This window comes from Podarcis muralis, chromosome 2, assembly GCF_964188315.1.
Source record: "Podarcis muralis chromosome 2, rPodMur119.hap1.1, whole genome shotgun sequence".
NCBI classification, from domain to species: Eukaryota; Metazoa; Chordata; class Lepidosauria; order Squamata; family Lacertidae; genus Podarcis; species Podarcis muralis.
Genome location: NC_135656.1, coordinates 119,016,375 through 119,041,682, shown reverse-complemented (window position 1 = coordinate 119,041,682; position 25,308 = coordinate 119,016,375). Strand labels below are relative to the sequence as shown.

Genomic DNA, 25,308 nt, shown 5'->3' with positions numbered 1-25,308 from the left:
GTTTCACGAGCAGGAAGCAGACACTAATCTCCCAGAGGCAGAGGAGACTCCATGGATGCTGAAAATACCTTGTGGTGGGGCGGAAGCCGCCTCAGTAAAACTGTATCAGGTAAGCAGGCGGTGGCGGGGAATGATCACTGGGTAGCCAAGTGGGGACAGGATCCTGGCCTTCGTTGCCAGACGAACTCAAGCTCCCAATTCTGTTTCTGGCAAAGCCTTTGCTGCATCAATCAGATTGGTACAAGGTGTTGCTTGCAAAGTATAGCAGGTACAAGACGGGTATTTCTGCACTAGCTAAGGTGTTGATCCAGCAGGTGTCGTGTCCAGTGTGTCTTCCTTTTGATGAGAAGGGCGGGCAGCAGCTGAAGTCCATGGAATGGCAAGAAAGTGGGCACGCTTTCTTGTGGGTTGGAGCCTGTGAAGCTGGTTTGCAGCGAAGTGGAGTCGGTCCTGGCTCAGCATCCGAATATGCTTTCAGTGACCTCCCCGGAAGTCTGTGGGAGAAAATTCCCTTGGTGGAGGATGGGGGTTCAAAGGCTCACACCAAACCCCCCAATTAGTCTGACTTCATTCAGTAATGCATTACCAGACGAAAGAGTCTGTGAGAGCATATCCATTAGCAAATGTGCATCGTCAAGGCTGTTTCTTCTCTAGCCAACCACTTTCTGCCACCTCAGCGCCCCACCGTCTCTTCATCCAACTGCAGTCCTTGAAAACACCCAACCCAAGTTTTTTGCTCTCAGTTTAGAGCCCTCCTTATGCCTTATCTGGAGTTGTCTTTCACACTAACAGTCAGCGCTGGGTTTCTTCTATTTATTTATTTATTTAATTAATTTATACACCGCCCTATACCCTGAGGTCTCAGGGCGGTTCACAGGAAAGATCACAATATATAAAATAAAAATGAAAGCAGTAACCCACACCACACCCCCAAAAGAGCCACATTTTAAAAGGGTATAGGATGTCAATCAGGTCAACCAAAGGCCTGGTTAAAAAGGAACATTTTTGCCTGGCGCCTAAAGTTGTATAATGAAGGCACCAGGTGAACTTCCCTGGGGAGAGCATTCCACAGACAGGGAGCCACTGCAGAAAAGGTCCTGTTCTCGCGTTGCCACCCTCCAGACCTTTCGAGGCGGAGGCACATGAAAGAGGGCCTCAGAAGATGATCTCAGGTGCATATGAAAAGAGGCGGTCCTTGAGGTATTGCGGTCCTGAGCCGTTTAAGGCTTTATAGGTCAAAACTAGCACTTTGAATTGGGCCCAGAAACTAACTGGTAGCCAGTGCAGTCAGACCAGGATCAGTGTAATATGCTCAAACCGTCTTGCTCCAGTGAGCAACATGGCCGCTGAATTCTGCACTAGCTGAAGTTTCCGAACTGTCTTCAGAGGCTGCCCTACCTACAACACATTGCACTTTGTAACAGTTCTTACCAGTTCTGTAGTCAGGCCTCACTCTGGTGTAGTGACTCTGGCCTCACTGATAATAGTTTTTGCAGAATTTCTACCTCAGGTGGGAGGCTCTTTGCTGATAGAAGGTACCAGAAGCAGCTCCACAATAAGTAGAGGTTTCCGATGTGATGGGCAGAACACTTCTCTGTCAGTCTTCCTCGTTCCCTACCTTAGATCCAGCTCCTTATTTTCCCAATGGCCCTCATGAAGGTTTAAATCCTATAAGGAGATACCCACCAACCTCACCCTTAATTGTTTTGTCTGATTGCACTTGAAGGGGGGAGAATTGCAGCAATAACTGTGCAGGGTGAAATGTTTCTTTCTCTTTCAGGATCTTTTGGTATTTGAGGAGGTGGCTGTTTACTTCACTGGGGAGAAGTGGGCGCTGCTGGATTCAAACCAAAGGACCCTGCACAGGGAGGTCATGAAGAAATGTGGGATCATGACCTCTCGAGGTAAAGTTCCTTCTGTTTAACGTTTGATAAAAATCAGTGTCCAAGTTCTAATAAATTATTGGAACCTTTTTTCTTTTTGCATTCTTATCTACTGGCAGAGGGCTCAGTAGTTATTTCTGATATTTTTAATTCATATGAGTTTGTATTGAACTGTTTTGATAAACTTGTTTGTGCTTTATTTAGATGTGACTGTATTTTTTATATAGTGGTACCTCAGGTTACATACGCATCAGGTTACAGACTCCGCTAACCCAGAAATAGTACCTTGGGTTAAGAACTTTGCTTCAGGATGAGAACAGAAATCATGCTAGGCGGTGTGGCAGCAGCAGGAGGCCCCAATTAGCTAAAGTGGTGCTTCAGGTTAAGAACAGTTTCAGGTTAAGAACGGACCTTCGGAACGAATTAAGCACGTAACCAGAGGTACCACTGCATTACAGTGACCATAATGTTTGTTAATTTTCAACGCTATTGTTATCATGAGATGCTTTCAGCTCAACATTTGTTGTTGGAAAAGCAGAATGCAAACTTGACATGAGCCAACAGTGTGACGCGGCAGCTAAAAAAGCCAATGCAATTCTGGGCTGCATCAATAGAGTATAGCATCTAGATCAAGGGAAGTAATAGTGCCACTGTATTCTGCTCTGGTCAGACCTCACCTGGAGTACTGTGTCCAGTTCTGGGCACCACAGTTCAAGAAGGACACTGACAAACTGGAATGTGTCCAGAGGAGGGCAACCAAAATGGTCAAAGGCCTGGAAACGATGCCTTATGAGGAACGGCTAAGGGAGCTGGGCATGTTTAGCCTGGAGAAGAGGAGGTTAAGGGGTGATATGATAGCCATGTTCAAATATATAAAAGGATGTCATATAGAGGAGGGAGAAAGGTTGTTTTCTGCTGCTCCAGAGAAGCGGACACGGAGCAATGGATCCAAACTACAAGAAAGAAGATTCCACCTAAACATTAGGAAGAACTTCCTGACAGTAAGAGCTGTTCGACAGTGGAATTTGCTGCCAAGGAGTGTGGTGGAGTCTCCTTCTTTGGAGGTCTTTAAGCAGAGGCTTGACAACCATATGTCAGGAGTACTCTGATGGTGTTTCCTGCTTGGCAGGGGCTTGGACTCAATGGCCCTTGTGGTCTATTCCAACTCTATGATTCTATGATTCTAAGTATTAAATCTAAGATCACCACCTTGAGTCTTCCTCTTCCAGTCCAGCTGGCTTCTGGGGGTCTCTTCCCAGGAAGCCCTGGGCTGGCAGATATTTGCCAAAGCCATTCAGTGATGTCAGGTGTGACTGTCAGAGGCTGCGTTCCCCACTTGCTTCTGGAGGAAGTGGTTTGATGCTCTAAGGCTGCAACCTCATATGTGTGCATCAGAACATAAGTTTTGATCAAGCCAAAGGTCCACCTTGTCTACGGTCAGGGAATGGTCAGATGCAGAGGAATGGTGGAGGAACCAGTTGGGGAACCCCCAAGGGAAGAAGGCTCACGGCTTGGGGATTGGTGGTAGGACAACGATGAGTAGTCAGAGGGAGAAGACTGGGAGGAGGAGGTGTCGGAAGCTGAAGAGGTAACAGGGTTTAGTGAGCGGGGAGAGTCTGTGACAGAGAGAAGCCCAGAATCACAGGCAGAAGCTGAAGCAGGAGAGGAGGGAGGCCAAAAGGCAAAGATGGGGCAGGCTGGTGAAGAGGCATGGGTGTCTCCCCCTCCTGCTGAGATCAGCTCCCCTCCCTCCTGGTCTCCCTGAACCAAGAGAGGCCTGAAGCAGGATGAGCAAAGACAGCCACACCGGCATAGTCTCTGATTGCTTGGGAAGGAGAGGAGGAGACACAGCAAGCTGTAGGGAGATGGGGACCTCTAGTCTTGGCAACTGCTTCATGGGGACAAGACCTGAGTTCTCATTAGGCCTGACACTTCTGTTTTGCTAATAGTTACCGTATTTTTCGCTCTATAGGACACACCCGACCATAGGACGCACCTTGTTTTAGAGGAGGAGAACAAGAAAAAAAATTCTCCCCCTCTCTGCTCAGCGCCCCTTCAGCGAAGCAGCAGGAGAAATGGAGCCCCTTCCATTTCTCCTCCCGCTTTGCTGAAGGGGCGCTGCGCAGCTCTCCCTCTCTGCTGAAGCCAGGAGAGTCTTGCTCTCCTGGCTTCAGCAAAAGGAACCCGAGCCTTCGGAGCACAGCGCGAGTTTCCGCTGTGCTCCAAAGGCTTCAGGCGGTTATCCCTGAAGCCTGGAGAGCGAGAGGGGTTGGTGCGCACCGACCCCTCTCGCTATCCAGGCTTCAGTGAAAGCAACACGTAGCCTCCAGAGCGTGGAGGGAGCGCTCCCTCTGCACTTCGGAGGCTTTGTGTTGCTATTGCTGAAGCTAAGGAGCCTGCATTCGCTCCATAGGACGCACACACATTTCCTCTTAATTTTTGGAGGAGAAAAAGTGCATCCTATAGAGCGAAAAATACGGTAACTCTAGCTTGCTTGGGGTGATTTACTGCTGGCTTGCTGCTGTCATCTAGCATCCTGCTTCCTTCAGTGGCCAGCCAGATGTCTCTATCAGCAGGGTGTAAAGGCAGAAGCCCTCTGTGATTGTTACTTCAAAGCAGCTGGTATTGAGAAGCAAACCTCTTCTGAAGCTCTAACTTAGTGTGACTTGGCCAGAGAAAAAGCCAGATGTAAATAATCTAAATACATAACAACAGAAAAAGGGTATAAATAATCCAATATCTCCCTGCCATTCCAGGCAGTGAAATAACAGCAGCCATCAGTTCGAGGCCGCCTGTTCTTCAGGATGGAATGGGAACGGATTCCACACAACCAGACAAGGTAAGGGGTTGATCATCCCAGATCCTTCAGTGACCTTCAGTGCCCATTCCACCTTCATGCTTCAGTGATGAGTGTGAACAGGTCTCTGTTCTCTCCTCATCTTCCTGGGCCTTAACCATCACCTTTGCATCTGTCAATTTGCTCACTGAGGAGATGGTGAGCGCCATAGGTCTGGTGCAGAACATCTGCTTTGTATGCACAAGTTCTTGGGTTCAGTTCCCAACATCTCCACGTAGAGCTGGGAGACACCTGAAACCCTGGAGAGCCTCTGCCGGTCAGTGTAGACTCAGTATAATGCAGTTTCCTTAAAGACTTTCTTCTCTCTCTCTCTCTCTCTCTCTGGTAATTTTTATTTACTTTTCTTCACTTTTATTTGTACAAGAAACAATCAAAACAGCATTTGACAGCATATAAAGAGCAAAACATAAACATATATATTAGAAGCAAAAAAACTTCTTTTGATGAATTGGAAGAGCCGCAAAAAGATTCCATTGAGCACATGGATTGATAATATGGATAGATTAGCCACATACGAATGAATTGCATGTCGACGCAAAATAAGAATGGATAAATATGAAGAAATCTGGAATGAATGTTTAAGCGATAAGGCAGATAGTGGTGGAAAGTAGGGGGAGGAGAGAGAGGTGGGAAAATATTGTTTAAAAAGGTGTAGTCGTAGGTATATCAGTGTATTCAAATCTGAATTGTCAAATTGTATTATTATTGTTATTATGGTTTTTGTTGTATGTGTCTTTTGCGGTTGATGTTTGTATCGAAAAAATGATTAAACAAATTTTTAAAAAAGCAAAACATATAATAAAAATAAAATGGCATGTATGTGCATGGCTGTGTATACGTGCATTGCACCAGCCTGGAAGTGATAAACGTCATAAAGATGTCACTGAAAGGGCGGAATGAGGTGTTTGCAGGCTTTTCCAATGGGTTTCAATTAAATGAAATTTTGCCACCACGCACGGTGCCTCAGAATGTAACCCCTCGTGTAAACGGGGGTGGGGGGTGGGGTGCTGCTGCTTGTAATACATTTGTATCAAAGCTCAAACTGCAAAAGGAAACAAGTTGTGTCCAGAGAGGGAGCCACCACGGAAAAGGCCCGTTCTTGTCTCCGTGGACCCCTTGTGGAGAGGGGCGCACGGAGAAGGGCCTCAGAGGGCGATCACAGGGCCCAGATTGGGGAGAGTCAGTCCAAATCAGATAAAAAGCGCCCGGTGGCTCCAAGCCTTGTCTAAATCTTACGTCAACGTGTAATTTCCTCCATTATAGCCGACTTTCAGGACTTCCAACAAGCCTTTCAAGCTGAAAGCTTTCCCAGTTTCTAAGACACTTTTACTGCTGTATCATTTGCTGCTTGCTGCCCTGGGCTGTTTGGGGAAGAAGTCTGGGATATAAATTTAGGAAATCGGATTGATCCAGCTGGACTCCCAACTCCCATCATCCCTGACTATTGGCCATGCTAGCTGGAGCTGATGGAAGTTGGGGTCTGGCGGCTTAAATCCTCCTGCGGAGAAACGCCTGCTCTGCTGCCCCACTTTTACTGCCTTACTTGCAGTAAGTAGAAGGGGAAGAAGCATGACTTGTTGCCTGTTTGAACCCTATGTCTTCTAGGGCCTGGTGACCTTTGAGGACGTGGCTGTGTACTTCAATGAGGAGGAGCTGGCAGTGCTGGATCCGCATCAGAGAGACCTGCACAGGGAAGTCATGGAAGAGAACTTTTGGAACGTGTCCTCTCTGTGTAAGCTTTCCTCCTTTTTCACCTCCGGGGTCAGAAGCAGACTGTAAACATTAGGAAACAATACGTTTCCGAGCACAATTCAAAGTGCTGGTGCTGACCTTTAAAGCCCTAAACGGCCTCAGCCCAGTAAACCTGAAGGAGCGTCTCCACCCCCACTGTTCAACCCGGACACTGAGGTTCAGTGCCGAGGGCCTTCTGGCGGTTCCCTCCTTGCGAGAAGTGAGGTTACAGGGAACCAGGCAGATGGCCTTCTCGGTAGTGGTGCCCTCCATGTAGAACGCCCTCCCACCAGATGCCAAGGAAATAAACAACTATCTGACTTTTAGAAGACAATTGATGGCAGCCCTGCTTAGGGAAATTTTTAATGTTCAATGTTTTATTGTGTTTTTAATATTCTGTTGGGGGCTTCCCAGAGTGGCTGGGGAAACCCAGCCATATGGGTGGGGTATAAATAAATTATTATTATTATTATTATTATTATTATTATTATTATTATCCTCACCACAATGTAGTGGATTATAAAAAGGACTGTCTGTTGTCTTACAGCTCCAAACTAATTCCCTTACTCTCTTGTGGCCTTACTACATTGCCCCACCTCTCTTTTCCAGCATGTGATAGACTCACGTGGAAGAGTGAGACTGAGCAAGAACCATGTGGCGCGTCACTGAAGAGAGACAGAAGTAGAGAGAGGAAAGAGTGGAGGCGGAAAACGGAAGCAAAACAGAAGGGAAGGAAAAGTTCTGTGGTTTATCAACCCTGTGACGTCCAGGAAATCCCAACCCAAGACAAAATGGCGGAAGGAAAAGAAAGGAATAGGCATCCCGTGTGCAAGAAGACCTTTGGTTTGAAACCAAGTTTTAATGTTCAACGGAGAACGCAAACACTGGAGAAACCACTTCAGTGCTCCGAGTACGGAAAGGGCTTAAGCCACCGTTCAGAACTCCAGGCCCATAAGAGAGTCCTCCTAGAGGAGAAAGCGTTTCACTGCTTGGAGTGTGGGAAGAACTTCAGTGGGCATTCGAGCCTCAGGACACACCAGAGAATCCACATAGGGGAGAAGCCGTTTCAGTGCTCCGAGTGCGGAAAGAGCTTCACTCAGAAAATCAACCTCCATTCCCATCAGAAAATCCACACGGGAGAAAAACCGTTCAAATGCTCCGAGTGTGGAAAGAGCTTCATCAAGAACACGGACCTCACACGGCACCAAAGGATCCACACCGGGGAGAAACCCTACGCCTGCTCCGAGTGCGGCATAAATTTCCGCCACAAGTGGAACCTTAGGAACCATCAGAGGCTGCACACAGGGGAGCAGCCCTTTAAATGCGCCGAGTGCGGGAAGAACTACGTCAACAGCACGAACCTCATTTCACATCAGAGAAGCCACACGGGGGAGAAGCCATTTCAGTGCTTGCAGTGCGGGAACTGCTTCCGGAGGAACGGGGACCTTGCTAGGCACCAGAGGGTCCACACAGGGGAGAAGCCCTACAAGTGCTTGATATGTGGGAAAAGGTTCAGTCAGAACTCGAGCCTCCATGCCCACGAGAGGAGCCACACAGGAGAAACGGTACGGATGCTCAAGGTGTGGAAAGAGCTTTGGCCGGAACAGGCCTAACACCACATCGGAGAATCCGCACGGGAATTTCATGTAGAAGTGTTGGAAGCAAGTGTGGGAATGTTCAAGGATGCAGGAGAGGCTATATTGTTTGATTATGTCCTTTCCAACTTGTGTTAACAAGTTCTACAGTTTAGCAGAGTAACATTCCCCTTTTAAAACTTGCACAGCGGATGTGTTTGCTCAGGCTCGCTAAAGCCTCTAAGTTTCGTTGATACAGTGGTGCCCCGCAAGACGAATGCCTCTCAAGACGAAAAACTCGCTAGACGAAAGGGTTTTCCGTTTTTTGAGTCGTTCCGCAAGACAAATTTCCCTATGGGCTTGCTTTGCAAGACGAAACGTCTTGCGAGTTCTTGCGAGTTTGTTTCCTTTTTCTTAAAGCCGCTAAGCCGTTAATAGCCGCTAAGCCGTTAATAGCCACTAAGCCGCTAATAGCCGTGCTTCGCAAGACGAAAAAACCGCAAGACGAAGAGACTCGTGGAACGGATTAATTTCGTCTTGCGAGGCACCACTGTAATTCCCTATTTAAGGTAAAGGTACCCCTGCCCGTACGGGCCAGTCTTGCCAGACTCTAGGGTTGTGCGCTCATCTCACTCTATAGGCCGGGAGCCAGCGCTGTCTGCAGACACTTCCGGGTCACGTGGCCAGCGTGACAAGCTGCATCTGGCGAGCCAGCGCAGCACATGGAACGCCGTTTACCTTCCCGCTGGTAAGCGGTCCCTATTTATCTACTTGCACCTGGGGGTGCTTTCGAACTGCTAGGTTGGCAGGCGCTGGGACCGAACGACGGGAGCGCACCCCGCCGCGGGGATTCGAACCGCCGACCATGCGATCAGCAAGTCCTAGGCACTGAGGTTTTACCCACAGCGCCACCCGCGTCAATTCCCTATTTAGTCCCTCGTAAAAAGATAAGACATGACACAGTCTTCTATAAAAGTATAAAAAGAGTTTACTCACACATTCTGTTCACAATTGGATCCCAGAAAGCAGACTTAAGTTAGAAAAGTAATATACCTGGAAACTATCCTATAAGGAGATAGCCCCTTTGGAAGCCAAGAGAGCATCTTAGGCTAAGCAGATGTTGCTTCTTCGATGGATGTTGTCAGAGAGAGAGAGATGGCTGACCAGTCCTGCTCTTTTGTTACCTGGGCAGGTGAGGCCACGCCCACCTCTAGTCACATGCAGAGGAAGTCTGCCCCAGCCTAAGAGAAACAGGAAGTTCCGACTGGCTGGTCCAGACATCCCCTTTTATGACCACTTTAGAGATGTTGTACTTGACCGCTCTCCTGTTTCACATCCCACAGCAAGAACGTAAGGAAAGCCTGGCTGCTGGATCAGGCCAGGATCAGCATCCTGTTCTCAAGGCGGCCAGCCAGATTCTTGTGGGGAAACTGGCAACCAGTAACCGAATACAAGAGCATTCTCCCCTCCTGCAGTTTCCAGAAATTGGCATTCAGCAGCATTGCTGCCCCCAGCTGTGAAGGCAGTGCTCAGCTTCCATCATTGCCAGTAGCCATTGAAAGATTAAAGTAGGTAAAGGACCCCTATTCATTAATCTCAGTGGGTCTACTCTGAGGAGCACTTAGTTGAATACAACCCAGGATGTTTGGGGATCCTATGACTGTGCTGGCAAGTATTGTCACCCTCTTCCTTCACATTACCCTCTGCCAGCCTGGTGCTTTCCAGGTTTCTTGGACTACAAAACCCATCACCCTTGACCACTAGTTGTGCCGATGGCAACTATACTACCAAACCCATGTTTTGCACCAGGTTGATGAAGGCTGCTTTACAGACAGTAGTAACATAGCCTTTCAGTTTTGTTTAAATGCTCTAATCTAAGTCGCCATTTGTTACAATAAACCATTGCTTATATTAAACTCTTGGCGTGCGTGCGTGTTTCTTCTGGTTTCCTTTAATTCAAGTTTAAAGCTTTTTGTGGATATAAGCGGCCTTTAAGCACCTATTGGAAAGGAAAGCAGAAGTGAGGGTTGGGAAGAGAAATGAAATGAAATGGAAAAGAAAGGAATGTCCACTTTGCATTTCTGTTAAAAACTCAAGGCAGTTCACATACAAAAATAATGCAAGCATAAAGAATTCATGAAACTTAGGCTCCATCTGCACAACAACAATTTATTATTTGTACACAGCCTTTTAGTTATTTGAAGATGGCTATCATATCTCCTCTGTCTCCTCCAGGGTAAACATACCCAGCTCCTTCAACCATTCCTCATATGGCTTGATTCCCATAGAGTTGGGGGTGATGGGAGATGTAGTCCAGCAACATCTGGCGACCCCAGGCTGAAAAACACAGGCCTGTAAGCTCCTTCAGTGGCTCAGGAACAGCGGAGCTACTCTTCTTTACAATGGAAGCAGGAAGTTGGCAATATCAGGGCTTTGTGGCTTGAGACCTCAATGCCTCAAGGACCACTTCTCATATGAACTGACCCAAACCCTGAGACCATCCTCTGAGGCCTTTCTTCATGTGCCGCCTCCATGAGACGCCCAGAGGGTGGCAACACAAGAACAGGCCTTTTCTGTGGTGGCTCCCCGCTTGAGGAATGCTCTCCCCTGGGAAGCTCAACTGGCACCTTCATTATATAATTTTAGGGGCCAGGCAGAAAACGCCGTTCTTCAACCAGACCTTTGGCTGATTGACATTCTATGTCCTTTTAAATGTGTTTTTGGGAGGTGTGGCTTATGGGTTTGTTCTTGTTTTCATTCTGCATTTTGTTTTTGTTTTGTACTTTTATGCTGTGAACTGCCCCGAGATCTTCAGATGAAGGGCAGAATAAATATGTAATAAATAAATAAATAGAATAAATAATTCTGCACTAGCTTCAGATTTCTGATCGTCTTCAAGGGGAGCTCATTACAGTAGGCCAGAAAGGAGGAGAGCATGAACAACAGAAGCCAAGCTATTCCTCCTAGCCATGATAAATAATATATAATTTTCAATAACTGTATTGTGCTGTTGCCTCCCTTTTGATCATAATCTATTTGATTCCATTTAATTATCATGTATAAGAGCCACTGGGAGACCATGAATCCGTCTAATCCTTAATTTTATTTATTATGTTTTTTATGCATTTCCTGGGAACCACAGAAGTGTAGAGTTGGAAGGGACCCCAAGGGTCATCTAGTCTCACCCCCTGCAATGCAGGAACCTCAACTAAAGTTCTTCCTGTTTAGTTGGTGTAATGGTTAAGAGCGGTGGACTCGTAATCTGGGGAACCGGGTTCACGTCTCCGCTCCTCCGCATGCAGCTGCTGGGTGACCTTGGGCTAGTCACACTTCTCTGAAGTCTCTCAGCCCCACTCACCTCACAGAGTGTTTGTTGTGGGGGAAGAAGGGAAAGGAGATTGTTAGCCGCTTTGAGATTCCTTAGGGTAGTGATAAAGCGGGATATCAAATCCAAACTCCTTCTCCTCCTCCTCCTCCTCTTCTTCTTCTTCCTTGTAACATGAAATAATTGGTTCTGGTCCTACTCTGGAGCAGAAAACAAGCTTGCTCCATCTTCCATGTGACAGACTATTAGATATTTGAAGACGGCTATCGTATCTCAGAAACGGAGAACATCAACACGATCAACAAGTATGCAAAAGCTTGGAGTTTCGGAGTACGTCGTCAGCAGTATGCTGATGACACTCAGCTCTGTTTCTTCTTTACATCTGCAGGTGGGGCAGTGGAAGTGCTGGACCAGTGTCTTGCCTGGGTAATGGGCTCGATGAGAGCAAACAAATTGAAGCTCAATCCAGATAAGAGTGAGGCTCAGTTAGTGGGTGGTTCACTAGAGCAGATGGGTGGGAGGTCGCCTGCTCTTGATAGGGTTAAACTTCCTCTGAAGGAGCAGGTTCGTAGCTTGGGGGTACTCCTGGATCCTTTGCTGTCGCTCAAGGCTCAGATGGCCTGGAGTGCCTTCCATCAGCTTTGGCTGGTGGCCCAGCTACACCCCTATCTGGACAGGGATAGCCTATCTACTGTTGTCTATGCGCTGGTAACCTCAAGGTTAGATTACTGCAATGTGTTATATGTAGGTCTGCTTCTGAAGACGGTTTAGAAACTTCAGCTAGTGCAGATTTCAGCGGCTAGGTTGCTCACCGGAGCAAGATGCTTTGAGCATATTACACAGATCCTGGTTGACTGCACTGGCTACCAATTACTTTATGGGCCCAATTCAAAGTGCTGGTTCTGACCTATAAAGGCTTAAACGGCTCAGGACCACAATACCTCAAGGTCCACCACTTTCCATATGAACCTACCTGGACCCTGAGATCATCTTCTGAGGCCTCCTTCATGTGCCTCCTCCTTGAGAGGTACGGAGGGTGGCAACACAAGAACAGGGCCTTCTCTGCAGTAGTTCCCATTCTGTGGAATGCTCTCCGCAGGAAAGCCTGGCGCCTTCCTTATACACCTTTAGGTGCCAGGCAAAAACGTTCCTTTTTAACCAAGCCTTTGGTTCATTTGATGGACATCCTATGCCCTTTTAAAATGTGGCTCTCTTGGGGGTGGGGTGTTATTGGGTTATTGTTTGTATTTTTATTTTATACATTGTGATCTTTTCTGTGAATTGCCCTGAGACCTGCAGGTACAGGGCAGTATATACCGTATTTTTCGCTCTATTGGACGCACCGGACCATAGGAGGGGGAGAACAGGAAAAAAAATTTTTTTCTTGTTCTCCGCCTCTAAGTCAAGGTGCGTTCTGTGCATTCAAGGTGCGTTCATCCGAAGCCTCTGGAGCCCAGCGAGTTCCCGCTGGGCTCTGGAGGCTTTGGGTTCCTTTCGACCTGCTCTTTGGGGCTGGCGGCGGGAACTCCCGCCAAGCTCCCAAGGCTTGCGGATAGCTTTCTGAAGCCTGGAGAGGGAGAGGGGTTGGTGCGCACTGACCCCTCTCGCTCTCCAGGCTTCAGCAAAAGCCTGCATTCGCTCCATAGGACACACACACATTTCCCCTTCCTTTTTGGAGGGGAAAAAGTGCATCCTATACAGAAAGGTAATACTTCCCTATATGCCATTCTGAGCAGCAATCAATCTATATAATCATTTCAATATCAAATTAAACTCTTGCTTTTTGTACACAACACAACAATGGAACTATTTAGGTTAACATTGAGTTCTAACATGACGAGAAAGGAAGGGTAAAGGTAAAGGTAAAGGAATCCCTGACCGTTGAGTCGCGAACGACTCTGGGGTTGCGGCGCTCATCTCGCTTTACTGGCCGAGGGAGCCAGCGTACAGCTTCTGGGTCATGTGGCCAGCATGACTAAACCACTTCTTGCGAACCAGAGCAGCGCACGGAAACATTGTTTACCTTCCCGCCAGAGCAGTACCTATTTATCTACTTGCACTTTGACGTGCTTTCGAACTGCTAGGTTGGCAGGAGCAGGGACGGAGCAACGGGAGCTCACCCCGTCGCGGGGATTCGAACCGCCAACCTTCTGATCGGCAAGCCCTAGGCTCTGTGGTTTTAACCCACAGCACCACCCGCATCCCTTGAAAGGAAGGATACTTTCCCTCTATCCCTCTCACCAGTATTCATACCTTCATAAGCTTCTATCAAAGCTTAGTCACCCCCCCCCCCGAGTATCCCACAGTTCCTTATGAGTGATTTATCCCCATGATGGTGAAGACCCTTATGACTACTGCATCATGATTCATTCACAAAATGTGGCAAGGAAAATGCCTAATCACAACATTGTACTCGTTAAGATGATGGCCCTAATCACTTTCCCCACATACCATGTTTGGAATCGTAGATATCTGAACATTTATACTGTCAATCTCATGTGTGTGCGTGCTATAAAAGTGTGATTGGTCAGAAAAGTTGTAGTCTTCTTTCTTTAGACACTTCCTCCCTGTGTGAAGATTTATTTACATTTTCTTTCCACACTTCAGTTTCATGGTTTCACTATTGGGTGGACTCTTCAATGTGATTTGACCCTTTTATTCTGCTTGCTCATAGATGACACTCCTACATTCCAAGTCTGTACATATATAGTTGCTCCTCTATGCGCAGTCTCTGATGATTTCTAAGGCTGTCTCTGTGGTGACAAATCATGCTACAGTCTGAGCATACATCTACTGAGGTCCCTGCTCTTCCTAAAGCTCTTTATGTATTCCACATGTTTGAATTCTTTGGTGTGATAAAAAGCTTGACCCGTGATTGAAGCTCTTTCTGCGCTCCAAACATTCAAAGTTTCTCCTCTGTGTGGATTCTCTGATGTGAAATAAGGGAGCTTTCCCTAATATAGCTCTTTCCACACACCAGGCATTTAAAGGGGTTCTCACCTGTGTGAATGTTTTGATGTGAAATAAAAGCATCTCTCGGACTAAAGCTCTTTCCACACTCGAGGCACTTAAATGGCTTCTCCACTGTGTGACTGCTTTGATGTGAAACAAGGGAGCTTTTCCTAATATAGCTCTTTCCACACTCCAAGCATTTAAAAGGTTTCAACCCTGTGTGGATTCTCTGATGTAATTTAAGGACCCCTTTCCTGTTAAAGCTCTTTCCGCACTCCGAGCATTTATGTGGTCTCTCTTCTGTGTGAGTTCGTTGGTGTGATGTAAAACTTGTGCTGTGATTGAAGCTCTTGCTACACAGCAGACATTTATATGGCTTCTCACCTGTGTGAATATTTTGATGTGAAATAAAGCAGTCTTTCCTAGCAAAGCTCTTTCCACACTCCAGACATTTAAATGGTTTCTCCTCCATGTGAATGCCTTGATGTAAAATAAGGGACCATTTCCTAATATAGCTTTTCCTGCACACGAGGCATTTAAAGGGTTTCTCCCCTGTGTGGATTCTCAGGTGTAATTTAAGGACCCCTTTCCTGTTAAAGCTCTTTCCACATTCCAAGCATTTATGTGGTCTCTCTCCGGTGTGACTTCTTTGGTGTAAGGTGAAGCTTGAGCTGTGATTGAAGCTCTTTCCACACTCTAAACATTTAAAAGCCTTCTCCCCCATGTGGGCTTGCTGATGAGAAATAAGGCAGTCCTTTCTAATAAAGCTATTTCCACACTCCAGGCATCTAAAGGGCTTTTCCCCTGAGTGGATTCTCTGATGTAAAATAAGGGAGTCTTTCCTAATATAGCTCTTTCCACACTCCAGACATTTAAAAGGTTTCTCCCCTGTGTGGATTCTCTGATGTAATTTAAGTGTTCCTCTCCTGTTAAAACTCCTTCCACACTCCAAGCATTTATGTGGTCTCTCACCTGTGTGAATTCTTTGGTGTAAAGTGAAGCTTGAGCTGTGATTGAAACTCTTTCCACACTCCAAGCATTTAAAGGGCTTCTGTCCTGTGTGGATGTGTTGATGTGAAATGAGGGAGTCTCTCCGAATAAAGCTCTTTCCACAGTCCGGGCATTTAAAGGGCTTCTCCCCTGTGTGGATTCTCTGATGTAATATAAAGGTGGATTTCCTATTGAAGCTCCTTCCACACTCCAAGCACTCATATGGCTTCTCCCCGGTGTGAAGGCGTTGGTGTAATGTAAGAGAGTTGTTCCAACGGAAGCTTTTTCCACACTCCAAGCATTTGAATGGTTTCTCTGCTGTGTGAGTTATTTGGTGTGATCTAAGGTTGGAGTTCTTCCTGAAGCTCTTCCCGCACTTCAGGCAAATATACGCTTTCTTCCCAGTGTGCATTTGTTGGTGGTGTAAAGTAAGAGAAATAGCCCAGCAAAAGCTCTTTCCACATTCCAGGCATTTAAATAGTTTCTCCCCTGTGTGAGTCCCTTGATGATAAGTGAGATGGGTTTTTTGACTGAAGCTCTTTCCGCACTCCAAGCATGTGTATGGTCTCTCCCTTGTGTGGGTTCTCTGATGTAAAGTAAGAGAGGTAGCCCACCGAAAGCTCTTTCCACATTTCAAGCATTTAAATGGTTTCTCTCCTGTGTGCGTTCCCTGATGGCAAGTGAGGTGAATCTTTTGGCTGAAGCTCTTTCCGCACTCCAAACATTTAAATGGTTTCTGCCCAGTATGGATTCCTTCGTGCGCTGTGAGATTGCTCTTCTGCCTGAAGCTTTTTCCGCACTCCAAGCAGCTATACGGTTTCTTACCTGTGTGAATTCGTTGGTGTAAAGTCAAGACGCTGGACCAACGGAAGCTTTTCCCGCACTCCAAGCATTTAAAAGGTTTTTCCCCGGTGTGAATTCTTTGGTGTGAAGTAAAGCTTGAGCTTTGATTGAAGCTCTTTCCGCACTCCAAGCATTTAAATGGTTTCTCCCCTCTGTGGATTTTATTGTGTAAAATAAGCCGGTCTCTCCTATTAAAGCTCTTTCCACACTCCGAGCATTTAAATAGTTTCTCCCCTGTATGAGTTCCTTGATGAACAGTCAAATTTCTTTTCTGATTGAAGCTTTTCCCACACTCTGAGCATATATATGGTTTCTCACCAGTGTGTATTCTTTGATGTCTGCTTACACTTGATATCTGACTGAAGCTCTTTCCACAATCCAAGCACTGAAATGGCTTCCCCCCTGTGTGAGTTCCTTGGTGAACAGTGAGATTTCTCTTCTCACTGAAGCTTTCTCCACACTCCGGGCACACATACGGTTTCTCCCCTGTGTGGATTCTCTGATGAGCAGTAAGGCTCGAATTTCTACTGTAGCTCTTTCCACATTCGGAACATTGAAATGGTTTCACCCCGGTGTGGATTCTTTGATGAGTAGTGAGGGTTGACTTCTGACTGAAGCTCTTTCCACACTCAGAACACTTGAATGGCTTCTCCCCTGTGTGGAGCTTAGAGTGGGTATAAAGGCTCGATTTCCATTTGAACATTTTGCCACACACAGGGCACTGACTGCTTTCTTTTCTGTTGTTAAGGTTCTCTTCAGCTGGGATCTCACAGATGTCACCTTCCTGAGAAGCAGAGAATTCGTTCCTGCTCTCCTGTTTTAGCTCAGGTCTTGCTCTCTGTTCCTCCTCCTCTTTGCATCCATATCTTTCCAACAGCGCCATGTTTGATTCTTCTTCATCCTGCTTTTCACCTTCAGAAACAAGAGGGATACTTTGTGAGAAGGAAAGAAGAGCTTTAAACGGTTGGCATATTTTTTTAATGATCCCTAACATGATATTTCATAGAATCACAGAACTGTAATAATAATAATAATAATAATAATAATAATAATAATAATAATAATAATAATAATAGGCACTCTGGGCAGCTTCCAACAGAATATTAAAATAAAATAGTCTATTAAACATTACAAGCTTCCCTAAACAGGGTTGCCTTTCAGATGTCTGCTAAAAGTCTGGTAGTTGTTTTTCTCTTTGACATCTGCTGGGAGGGCGTTCCACAGGGCAGGTGCCACCACCGAGAAGGCCCTCTGCCTGATTCCCTGTAACTTGGCTTCTCGCAGCGAGGGAACTGCCAGAAGGCCCTCGGTGCTGGACCTCAGTGGCAGAACGATGGGGGTGGAGACGCTCCTTCAGTTGGAAGGGACCCTGAGGGCCATCTAGTCCAACCCTCTTTCAACGTAGGAACCTCAACTAAAGCATCCATGACCGATGACCAATGTACGTTGCACACTAGTGGACAAAATTGTGGAAACCTTTTGGAAAAAGTGTATTTATGAGGTCTGATGACTCACAACACCACTTTTTTTTGGGGGGGGGGAGTAATACCATAAAATTATGTATCAAGGGAAATATAATTTAATGAAGAATGCAATGCAACAAAGTTTGTTCAATCGTCTGTATTCTATAAAAAGTTATAGCCAAATAACCAGAAAAAAGGAAGCACAACTTGCTTAGGTTGATATGCAGTAGCTTTCCTTAATCTGAATGTAGCCAACGAGCAGGAGTGTTTAGAGAGCCATTCAGGTGTTATGAGCCATCAAACCTCTAGTTATCTCTCGTTTGGACTACTGCAATACACTCTACGTGGGGCTACCTTTGAAGGGGACCCGGAAACTACAACTAATCCAGAATGTGGCAGCTAGACTGGTGACTGGGAGTGGCTGCTGAGACCACATAACACCAGTCTTGAAAGAACTACACTGGCTCCCAGTACATTTCCGAGCACAATTCAAAGTGTTGGTGCTGACCTTTAAAGCCCTAAATGGCCTCGGTCCAGTATACCTGAAGGAGCGTCTCCACCCCTATTGTTCTGCCCGGACACTGAGGTCCAACTCTGAGGGCCTTCTGTCGGTTCCCTCGCTGCGAGAAGCCAACTAGATGTCAAAGAGAAAAACAACTACCAGACTTTTAGAAGACATCTGAAGGCAGCCCTGTTTAGGGAAGCTTTTAATGTTTAATAGATTATTGTATTTTAATATTCTGTTGAAAGCCGCCCAGAGTGGCTGGGGAAACCCAGCCAGATTTTTTTTTTTTTTTTGGGGGGGGGGGTATAAATAATAAAATATTCTTATTCTTATTCTTATTCTCTACCAATATTTCTCTGTGTACGGTTTGCTACAGGTGCGCGGTTGACGTAACCTGCATGCCAAATTTAGTGTATTTAGCACCTGCCAACTAATTTTATCAGCCACGAAGACAAGGGAGTCTTAGCCAATTAAAAAGAGAGAGCCTCACCTAGGATCTTCTGCACGGTTCTTTCCCAGAATTCCTCACTGCTCCCAGCCTGGGTTGCATGAAGGTCTCCTGAAGCCTGCGGGTCACCAGGGTCTTGTTGCTCCAGAGAAGCAACAACCTCCCAATTCTCCTCCATGACTTCCTTGTGCAGGACCCTTTGGTCTGGATCCAGCAATTTCCACTCCTCCTCTGTGAAGTATACAGCCACATCCTCAAAAGTCACCTGGGGTGTGGGAAATAAACTTTATCTAGGAGCCTGCTCTTTGGCAAAATTCTATTCCCTTTACAAATTGATCTAATATATATTCTCTTCTCTCACGTACCCACCAGGGATATGTGAAAGGGTTTCAAAGGGCACATGGCAGAAACTTTTTTTTTTTTTTTAGCTCCCATTTGTGGAATGCTCTCCCCAGGAAGGCTCGCCTGGCACCTTCATTTATACAGTCAAACCTCGGTTGTCGAACGTAATCCTTTCTGGAAGTCCATTTGGTTCTGAAACGTTCTACAACCGAGGCACGGCTTCCGATTGGTTGCAAGAGCTTCCTGCACTCAAGCGGAAGCCGCCTTGGACATTCGGTTTCCAAAAAAAATTCAAAAACCGGAGCATTTACTTCCGGGTTGTCAGCATTAGGGAGCTGAAATGTCCCAAAACAAAGCTGTTTGGGAACCGAGGTTTGACCTTTAAGCACCAGGTGAAAACATTCCTCTTAAACCAGGCCTTTGGATGATTGACATTCAATGCTCTTTTTAAATGTGTTATGGAATATGGGGATTATTGGTTTTGTTTTGTTCTTATTTTTAATTGTGCATTTGTGCATATATATGATTTATGTTGTGAACTGCCCTAAGATCTACAGGTATAGGGCAGTACCCAAATTTAAATAAATAAAATTGTTTTATGCAAGGTAAAGGTAAAGGTAAAGGGACCCCTGACCCCTGGGTCCAGTTGCTGACGACTCTGCGGTTACGGCGCTCATCTCGCTCTATAGGCCGAGGGAGCCAGCGTTTGTCCACAGACAGCTTCCGGGTCATGTGGCCAGCATGACCAAGCCGCTTCTGGCGAACCAGAGCAGCGCACGGAAATGCTGTTTACCTTCCTGCCAGAGCGGTACCTATTTATCTACTTGCACTTTGACATGCTTTCAAACTGCTAGGTGGGCAGGAGCAGGGACCGAGCAACGGGAGCTCACCCTGTTGCGGGGATTCGAACCACCGACCTTCTGGTCGGCAGGTCTAGGCTCTGTGGTTTAACCCACAGCGCCACCCGCGTCCCTTGTTTTATGCAAACTACCCCTAAATTATATTCGCCCGAGAAGGGGTACGCTGGTAAGACTAAACTTAAAATTATTTAGCTGGGTGTTGCACTTCAGGGTTTAAGCTGGCCGAATGGGCCTGGTTTCTGGACACACAACTTTGATGGAAGCAGAGAGGGAAGGTGCGGATTCTTCCGGGTCCAGAGGCACCCTGGGTTTCCATTTTGGGCTCTCCATTGATCTCTATATTTACCTGATCCAGCCGCACAGATGCAATTTCCACTCCACCGCAAGGAAGAGACGAGCCGCAACAGATGGCCCGCATCCTGCCATATCCATCTCCTGAGAGGGACACGAAAAAGGGGGGAGATTTACTTCCCATTCCTTGCATTTCCAAATCAAAGTCGTCCTGGGCTCATTACAAGTGCAGCCAAAACAGTACCACCCATTCGCATGGCCAAAACCGTGTAATCGAACTACACCACTGGTATCTTCAAGCAAACTGATCCCAAGAGGTTAAAAAAACTTTATATGCTAATAGTACCACCTTGAACCTGGCTGGGTAGCAAATGAGCAAGCGGCGCAGATCCTTGAGCACGGCTGTTATGTGCCAACAGGGTCTTATTCCTGTCAGCCGCCATGCTGCAGCATTCTGCACTAGCTGAAGTTTCCAAATCAAGTGTAAGGGAAGCCTCACATAGTTGGCATTGCAGTGATTCACTCTTGAAACATTTCAGTTTCATGCAAGAGGGCAAAAATACCCACACTTTCTTTCTTTCTTTCTTTCTTTCTTTCTTTCTTTCTTTCTTTCTTTCTTTCTTTCTTTCTTCCTTCCTTCCTTCCTTCCTTCCTTCCTTCCTTCCTTCCTTCCTTCCTTCCTCCCTCCCTCCCTCCCTTCCTTCCTTCCTTCCTTTCTCTCGCCTTCTCTCTCTCCCCCCCCTCCCTGGGTTAGGTAGCTAGTACAGTGGTACCTCGATTTTTGAGCATCTCTGAAGCCAAACGTTTCAGTTTCCGAATGCTGAAAACCTGAAGTAAATGCTTCCGTTTTTGAACACGCCTTGGAAGTCGAACGTCTTCTGCTGCATTCCCCCCCCCCCCCAATTTTCTCCACTGACTTTGCAGACTGCCCTTTGCGCCTTGGTTGTCGAACGTTTCGGAACTCAAACGCTGTTCCGGAACGGATTACGTTCGACAACCGAGGTACCACTGCATATTGAATTTATTACTTGCCTCCCATAACAGTCCCAGAACGATTTACAAGAATAAAAAGCTTGGCTCTTTCAAGCCAGTGTTGAAGTTAAGTGTTGAAACTCAACGTTTGTTTATTGCCATCAGCTTGTACCCAACATGGGATTGAGAGAAATAATAATAATAATAATAATAATAATTCATTATTTATACTCCGCCCATCTGGCTGGGTTTCCCCAGCCACTCTGGGCAGCTTCCAACAGAATATTAAAATACAATAACCTATTAAACATTAAAAGCTTCTCTAAACAGGGCTATCTTTGGATGTCTTCTAAAAGTCTGGTAGTTGTTTTTCTCTTTGACATCTGGTGGGAGGGCAGGTGCCACCACCGAGAAGGCCCTCTGCCTGGTTCCCTGTAACTTGGCTTCTCACGGCGAGGGAAGGCCCTTCAGGTATACTGGACCGAGGCCTGCTTATTTTAGGCGTACCTGAGAGAGGAAGACCAAGATGGCAATGATGCCACACTAAGCCTTACCCAGTGATGTGGCACCTCCACCTTCCTCCTGTTTGATCTGCGTGGAGTCTGATGGAGCCTTCTCTGCTGCAGCAAAGTCCACGGCCTCTTCCGAAAATAGGTCCTGTGGGTGAAATAACAGCAGAGATCAGAAACAGAGAGGGATTGGGGAAGGAATGGGGCAGAATCAGGCCTTGGTGTGCTGTCCCCTCCTTGGAGGATTTCCAGAAAATAAACATGGGTAATATTCTGAAGCCCTTGAAAACTATCAGGATGAAAACCGTCTCTCTCACCTGCTGCACCTCGTCCTCTGCCCGACTCAGGAGGAAACCTTCGGCCAGGGCCACCGCCTGGGAACTGGTCTCCGCTCCACATTCCCTGACCCAGTTCTCCATCTCCAGGGGGAGGACAGCCAGGAACTGCTCCAGGATCACTAAATCCAGGATCTGAGCCTTGGTGTGTCGCTCTGGCTTCAGCCACTGATGGCAAAGATGGTGGAGTCGGCTGCAAACCTCCTGAGGTCCCTCAGCTTCCTGGCACTGGAACTCCCTGAAGCGCTGGCGCTGTGCATCGGCGCTGAGGGCATACTCCTCATCCAGGATCTCCTGTGCGGTCCTTTCCCAGGATCCGCCACTGCTCCCAGCCTGGGTTGCACTAGGTTCTCCTCCTGCCTGAGAGCCAACCGAGTCTTGCTCGGCCATCTTGGACTTGAGATCTGAGGCAACTCCCAAGATGGCCGAAGTATCCCCTGACCGTTCCACGAGATTCTGTCTGGAGGCCAGGCAGTGTTTAGCAATCAGATTCCAGATCGCGACCGAGTCCTTCCCCTGTAGAAAAAAAGCAGAGAGCCCAACGGGAAATTTTCTGTTTTACAATTTAAAACACCCATCTAAACATCCTTAAAATATCAATGACTTCCCTTCTTCTCTTTCCATGGTTCATTTTGCATACAGTAGTACCTCGGGTTAAGTACTTAATTCGTTCCGGAGGTCTTTTCTTAACCTGAAACTGTTCTTAACCTGAGGTACCACTTTAGCTAATGGGGCCTCCTGCTGCCGCCGTGCCGCCGGAGCACAATTTCTGTTCTCATCCTGAAGCAAAGTTCTTAACCTGAAGCACTATTTCTGGGTTAGCGGAGTCTGTAACCTGAAGCGTATGTAACCTGAAGCGTATGTAACCCAAAGTACCACTGTATCATAAATCCCTTCGTATTTTACAAAAACTTTACTATTTAGTATTCCATTATTACATCCATCAAAACTTATTTACACTGTTGAATTTATCTTAATGCTGCCAACATTTTCAAGTGTTTATATTCAATAAACATTTTCCAATCTTCTCTAAACGTATGTTCTTCTTGTTCTCTTATTCTATATTTAAAGTCTGCAAGCTGTGTGTATTCCATTGATTTAAGTTGCCATTCTTCTTTAGTTGGGACCTCGCTCATTTTCCATTTTTGGGCTAACGAAACATGGGCCACAGTAGTAGCATACATAAATAACTTTTTTTGACACCTGGGAATTTCAGTCTGAATTATCCGCAATGGAAAGGACTCTGTTTTTTTGGAAAGTACTTTTAAACGTTTTTTTCAATTCATTATGGTGATCATTAAATGTAATACTATAGGAAATATTAATGTATTATATGTTCCCCCATTCTCCCCCCCTCCCATGGTATTATGTACTGTCTATTTTTCTTTGCTGTTAGTTGTTTGGAGACCTTTGATGACAAGAAACTACCACTTCTACTACTAAAAATGTGACAAGCAACTAATAAGTTTCAATGATAATAATAATAATAATAATAACAATGTGGCAAGCGACTAATAAGTTTTAATGATGATGAGAACAACAACAAGAACAAAAAGGACAAGAACAACAACTCCTCATTGATAGCTCAGTAAGTAGAGCAAAAGACTCTTAATTTCAGGGTTATGGGTTCAAGTACCATGTTGGGCAAAAGGGACGTGGGTGGCGCTGTGGGTTAAACCACAGAGCCTAGGACTTGCCGATCAGAAGGTCAGTGGTTCGAATCCCTGCGATGGGGTGAGCTCCCGTTGCTCGGTCCCTGCTCCTGCCAACCTAGCAAAGTGCAAGTAGATAAATAGGTACCGCTCTGGCGGGAAGGTAAACGGCGTTTCCGTGCGCTGCTCTGGTTCGGCAGAAGCGGCTTAGTCATGCTGGCCACATGACCCGGAAGCTGTACGCTGGCTCCCTCGGCCAATAAAGCGAGATGAGCGCCGCAACCCCCGAGTTGGCCACGACTGGACCTAATGGTCAGGGGTCCTTTACCATGTTGGGTGGGGTTGGACTAGATGCCTCTTGTGGTCCCTTCCAACTCTACAATTCTAGGATGCTATGCTCCTTACCTGCTGCTCTCCTTGCTTCTCCTCTGCCTGACACCAGGGAAAGCCTTCTGCCGGGGCCACCGCCTGGGAACTGGTCTCCGCTCCGCATTCCCTGACCCAGTTCTCCGTCTCTGAGGGGAGGACAGCCAGGAGCTGCTCCAGGACCACTAAATCCAGGATCTGAGTCTTGGTGTGTCTCTCTGGCTCCAGCCACAGACGGCAAAGGTGATGGAGTCGGCTGCAAACCTCTCGGGGTCCCTCGGGGTCCCGGTAGCGGAATTGCCTGAAACGCTGGCGCTGCGCCTCTGAGCTGAGGGTGCCCCCCTCACCCAGGATCCGCCGCAGGATCCCTCCCCAGGATCCCTCTCCACCCCCCGGCCAGCACTGCACGGGCGTCTCCTCCTGGCTGGGGGGCAGCCGGGACTCGATCTTGCAGTTTGACTTCATCCTTCAAGACATCCCCCGACATGGACAGAAAGAGAGCAATTTTCCTCCCCGCTGCTGCAAAATCTTGCAAAGCCCAAGGGAGGCTGGTTCAGCTCTGCTTAGAAGCAGCAACCTTGCAAACCTCCTTTATCCCCGCTCTCTGCAACCTCCAGCTTCTCTCCAAAGAGGGATGGGGAGGAGCCTTGTTGCTTTAGAGGAGACCCCCCCCCCAAAAAAAATTTACCTTCCTGTCTAGGAATCCAACTCTGCCATTTAACCCTTGCTGTTGGTCCAGGGATTTCAACTTGAATGAAATATTTTTTTGTGTGTGGGGGGGTCCTGCCCCCACATAATCGACCACATGACACTGTGCACGCACATTATTTGAATGGCAATGCCCAGTGCTTTTTTCCCTGGGGGTACTCAGGGGGTACGCACACCCTAAACATTTTGTGAATCTTTTATCAGTGTACTGGAAGAAGCAAAGCAATGATTCTTCAACTTCGCTAGACTGGTCATGTTGTGCGGATGCCTGATGATCGTCTCCCAAAGCAACTACAGTGGTACCTCGGGTTAAGTACTTAATTCGTTCTGGAGGTCCGTTCTTAACCTGAAACTGTTCTTAACCTGAAGCACCACTTTAGCTAATGGTGCCTCCTGCTGCTGCCGCACCGCTGGAGCACAATTTCTGTTCTCATCCTGAAGCAAAGTTCTTAACCTCAGGTAATATTTCTGGGTTAGCGGAGTCTGTAACCTGAAGCGTATGTAACCTGAAGTGTATGTAACCCGAGGTACCACTGTACTCTATTCTGAACTTAAAAATGGAAAGCGTAATGCTGGTGGTCAACAAAAGAGGTTTAAATACTCTCTCAAGGCAAATCTTTAAAAAATGTAGTATAAACACTGACAACTGGGAAACACTGGCCTGCGAGCGCTCCAGTTGGAGAACAGCCTTTACGAAAGCTG

The 25,308-nt window shown here is 46.8% G+C and overlaps 2 protein-coding genes across 2 annotated transcripts in view; one reads left to right on the top strand and one right to left on the bottom strand.

The window, feature by feature from the left end:
- LOC114592462 (uncharacterized) overlaps positions 1-9,961 on the top strand; it is a 28,739-nt gene extending 18,778 nt beyond the window's left edge. The window contains 6 exon segments of the mRNA XM_077923616.1: positions 2-109; positions 1,781-1,904; positions 4,640-4,722; positions 6,346-6,472; positions 7,081-8,064; positions 8,067-9,961. Coding sequence (XP_077779742.1) covers positions 2-109; positions 1,781-1,904; positions 4,640-4,722; positions 6,346-6,472; positions 7,081-8,064; positions 8,067-8,179 — 1,539 coding nt within the window. The 3' untranslated portion in view covers positions 8,180-9,961.
- A 3,742-nt stretch (positions 9,962-13,703) lies between these two features.
- LOC114592449 (uncharacterized) lies at positions 13,704-24,767 on the bottom strand. Its single transcript, XM_028720578.2, has 6 exons — positions 23,938-24,767; positions 21,863-22,396; positions 21,591-21,693; positions 20,120-20,208; positions 18,614-18,836; positions 13,704-17,067 (listed from the first exon to the last, which is right to left on the bottom strand). Exons 1-6 carry the CDS (start codon positions 24,361-24,363, stop codon positions 14,273-14,275), a joined length of 4,170 nt encoding a protein of 1,389 aa, XP_028576411.2. The 5' UTR covers positions 24,364-24,767; the 3' UTR covers positions 13,704-14,272.
- Positions 24,768-25,308: the final 541 nt, after the last annotated feature.

What these genes read in the sequence shown, in the direction of transcription:
- LOC114592449 (XM_028720578.2), bottom strand. Translation starts at nt 24,363, where the DNA reads ATGAAGTCAAACTGCAAGATCGAGTCCCGGCTGCCCCCCAGCCAGGAG. An exon ending in CAGAGGACGAGGTGCAGCAG is followed by an intron (nt 21,694 to 21,862) that starts GTGAGAGAGACG and finishes TTTCACCCACAG; the next exon opens with GACCTATTTTCGGAAGAGGC. An exon ending in TGGAGGTGCCACATCACTGG is followed by an intron (nt 20,209 to 21,590) that starts GTAAGGCTTAGT and finishes TGTCCCTCTCAG; the next exon opens with GAGATGGATATGGCAGGATG.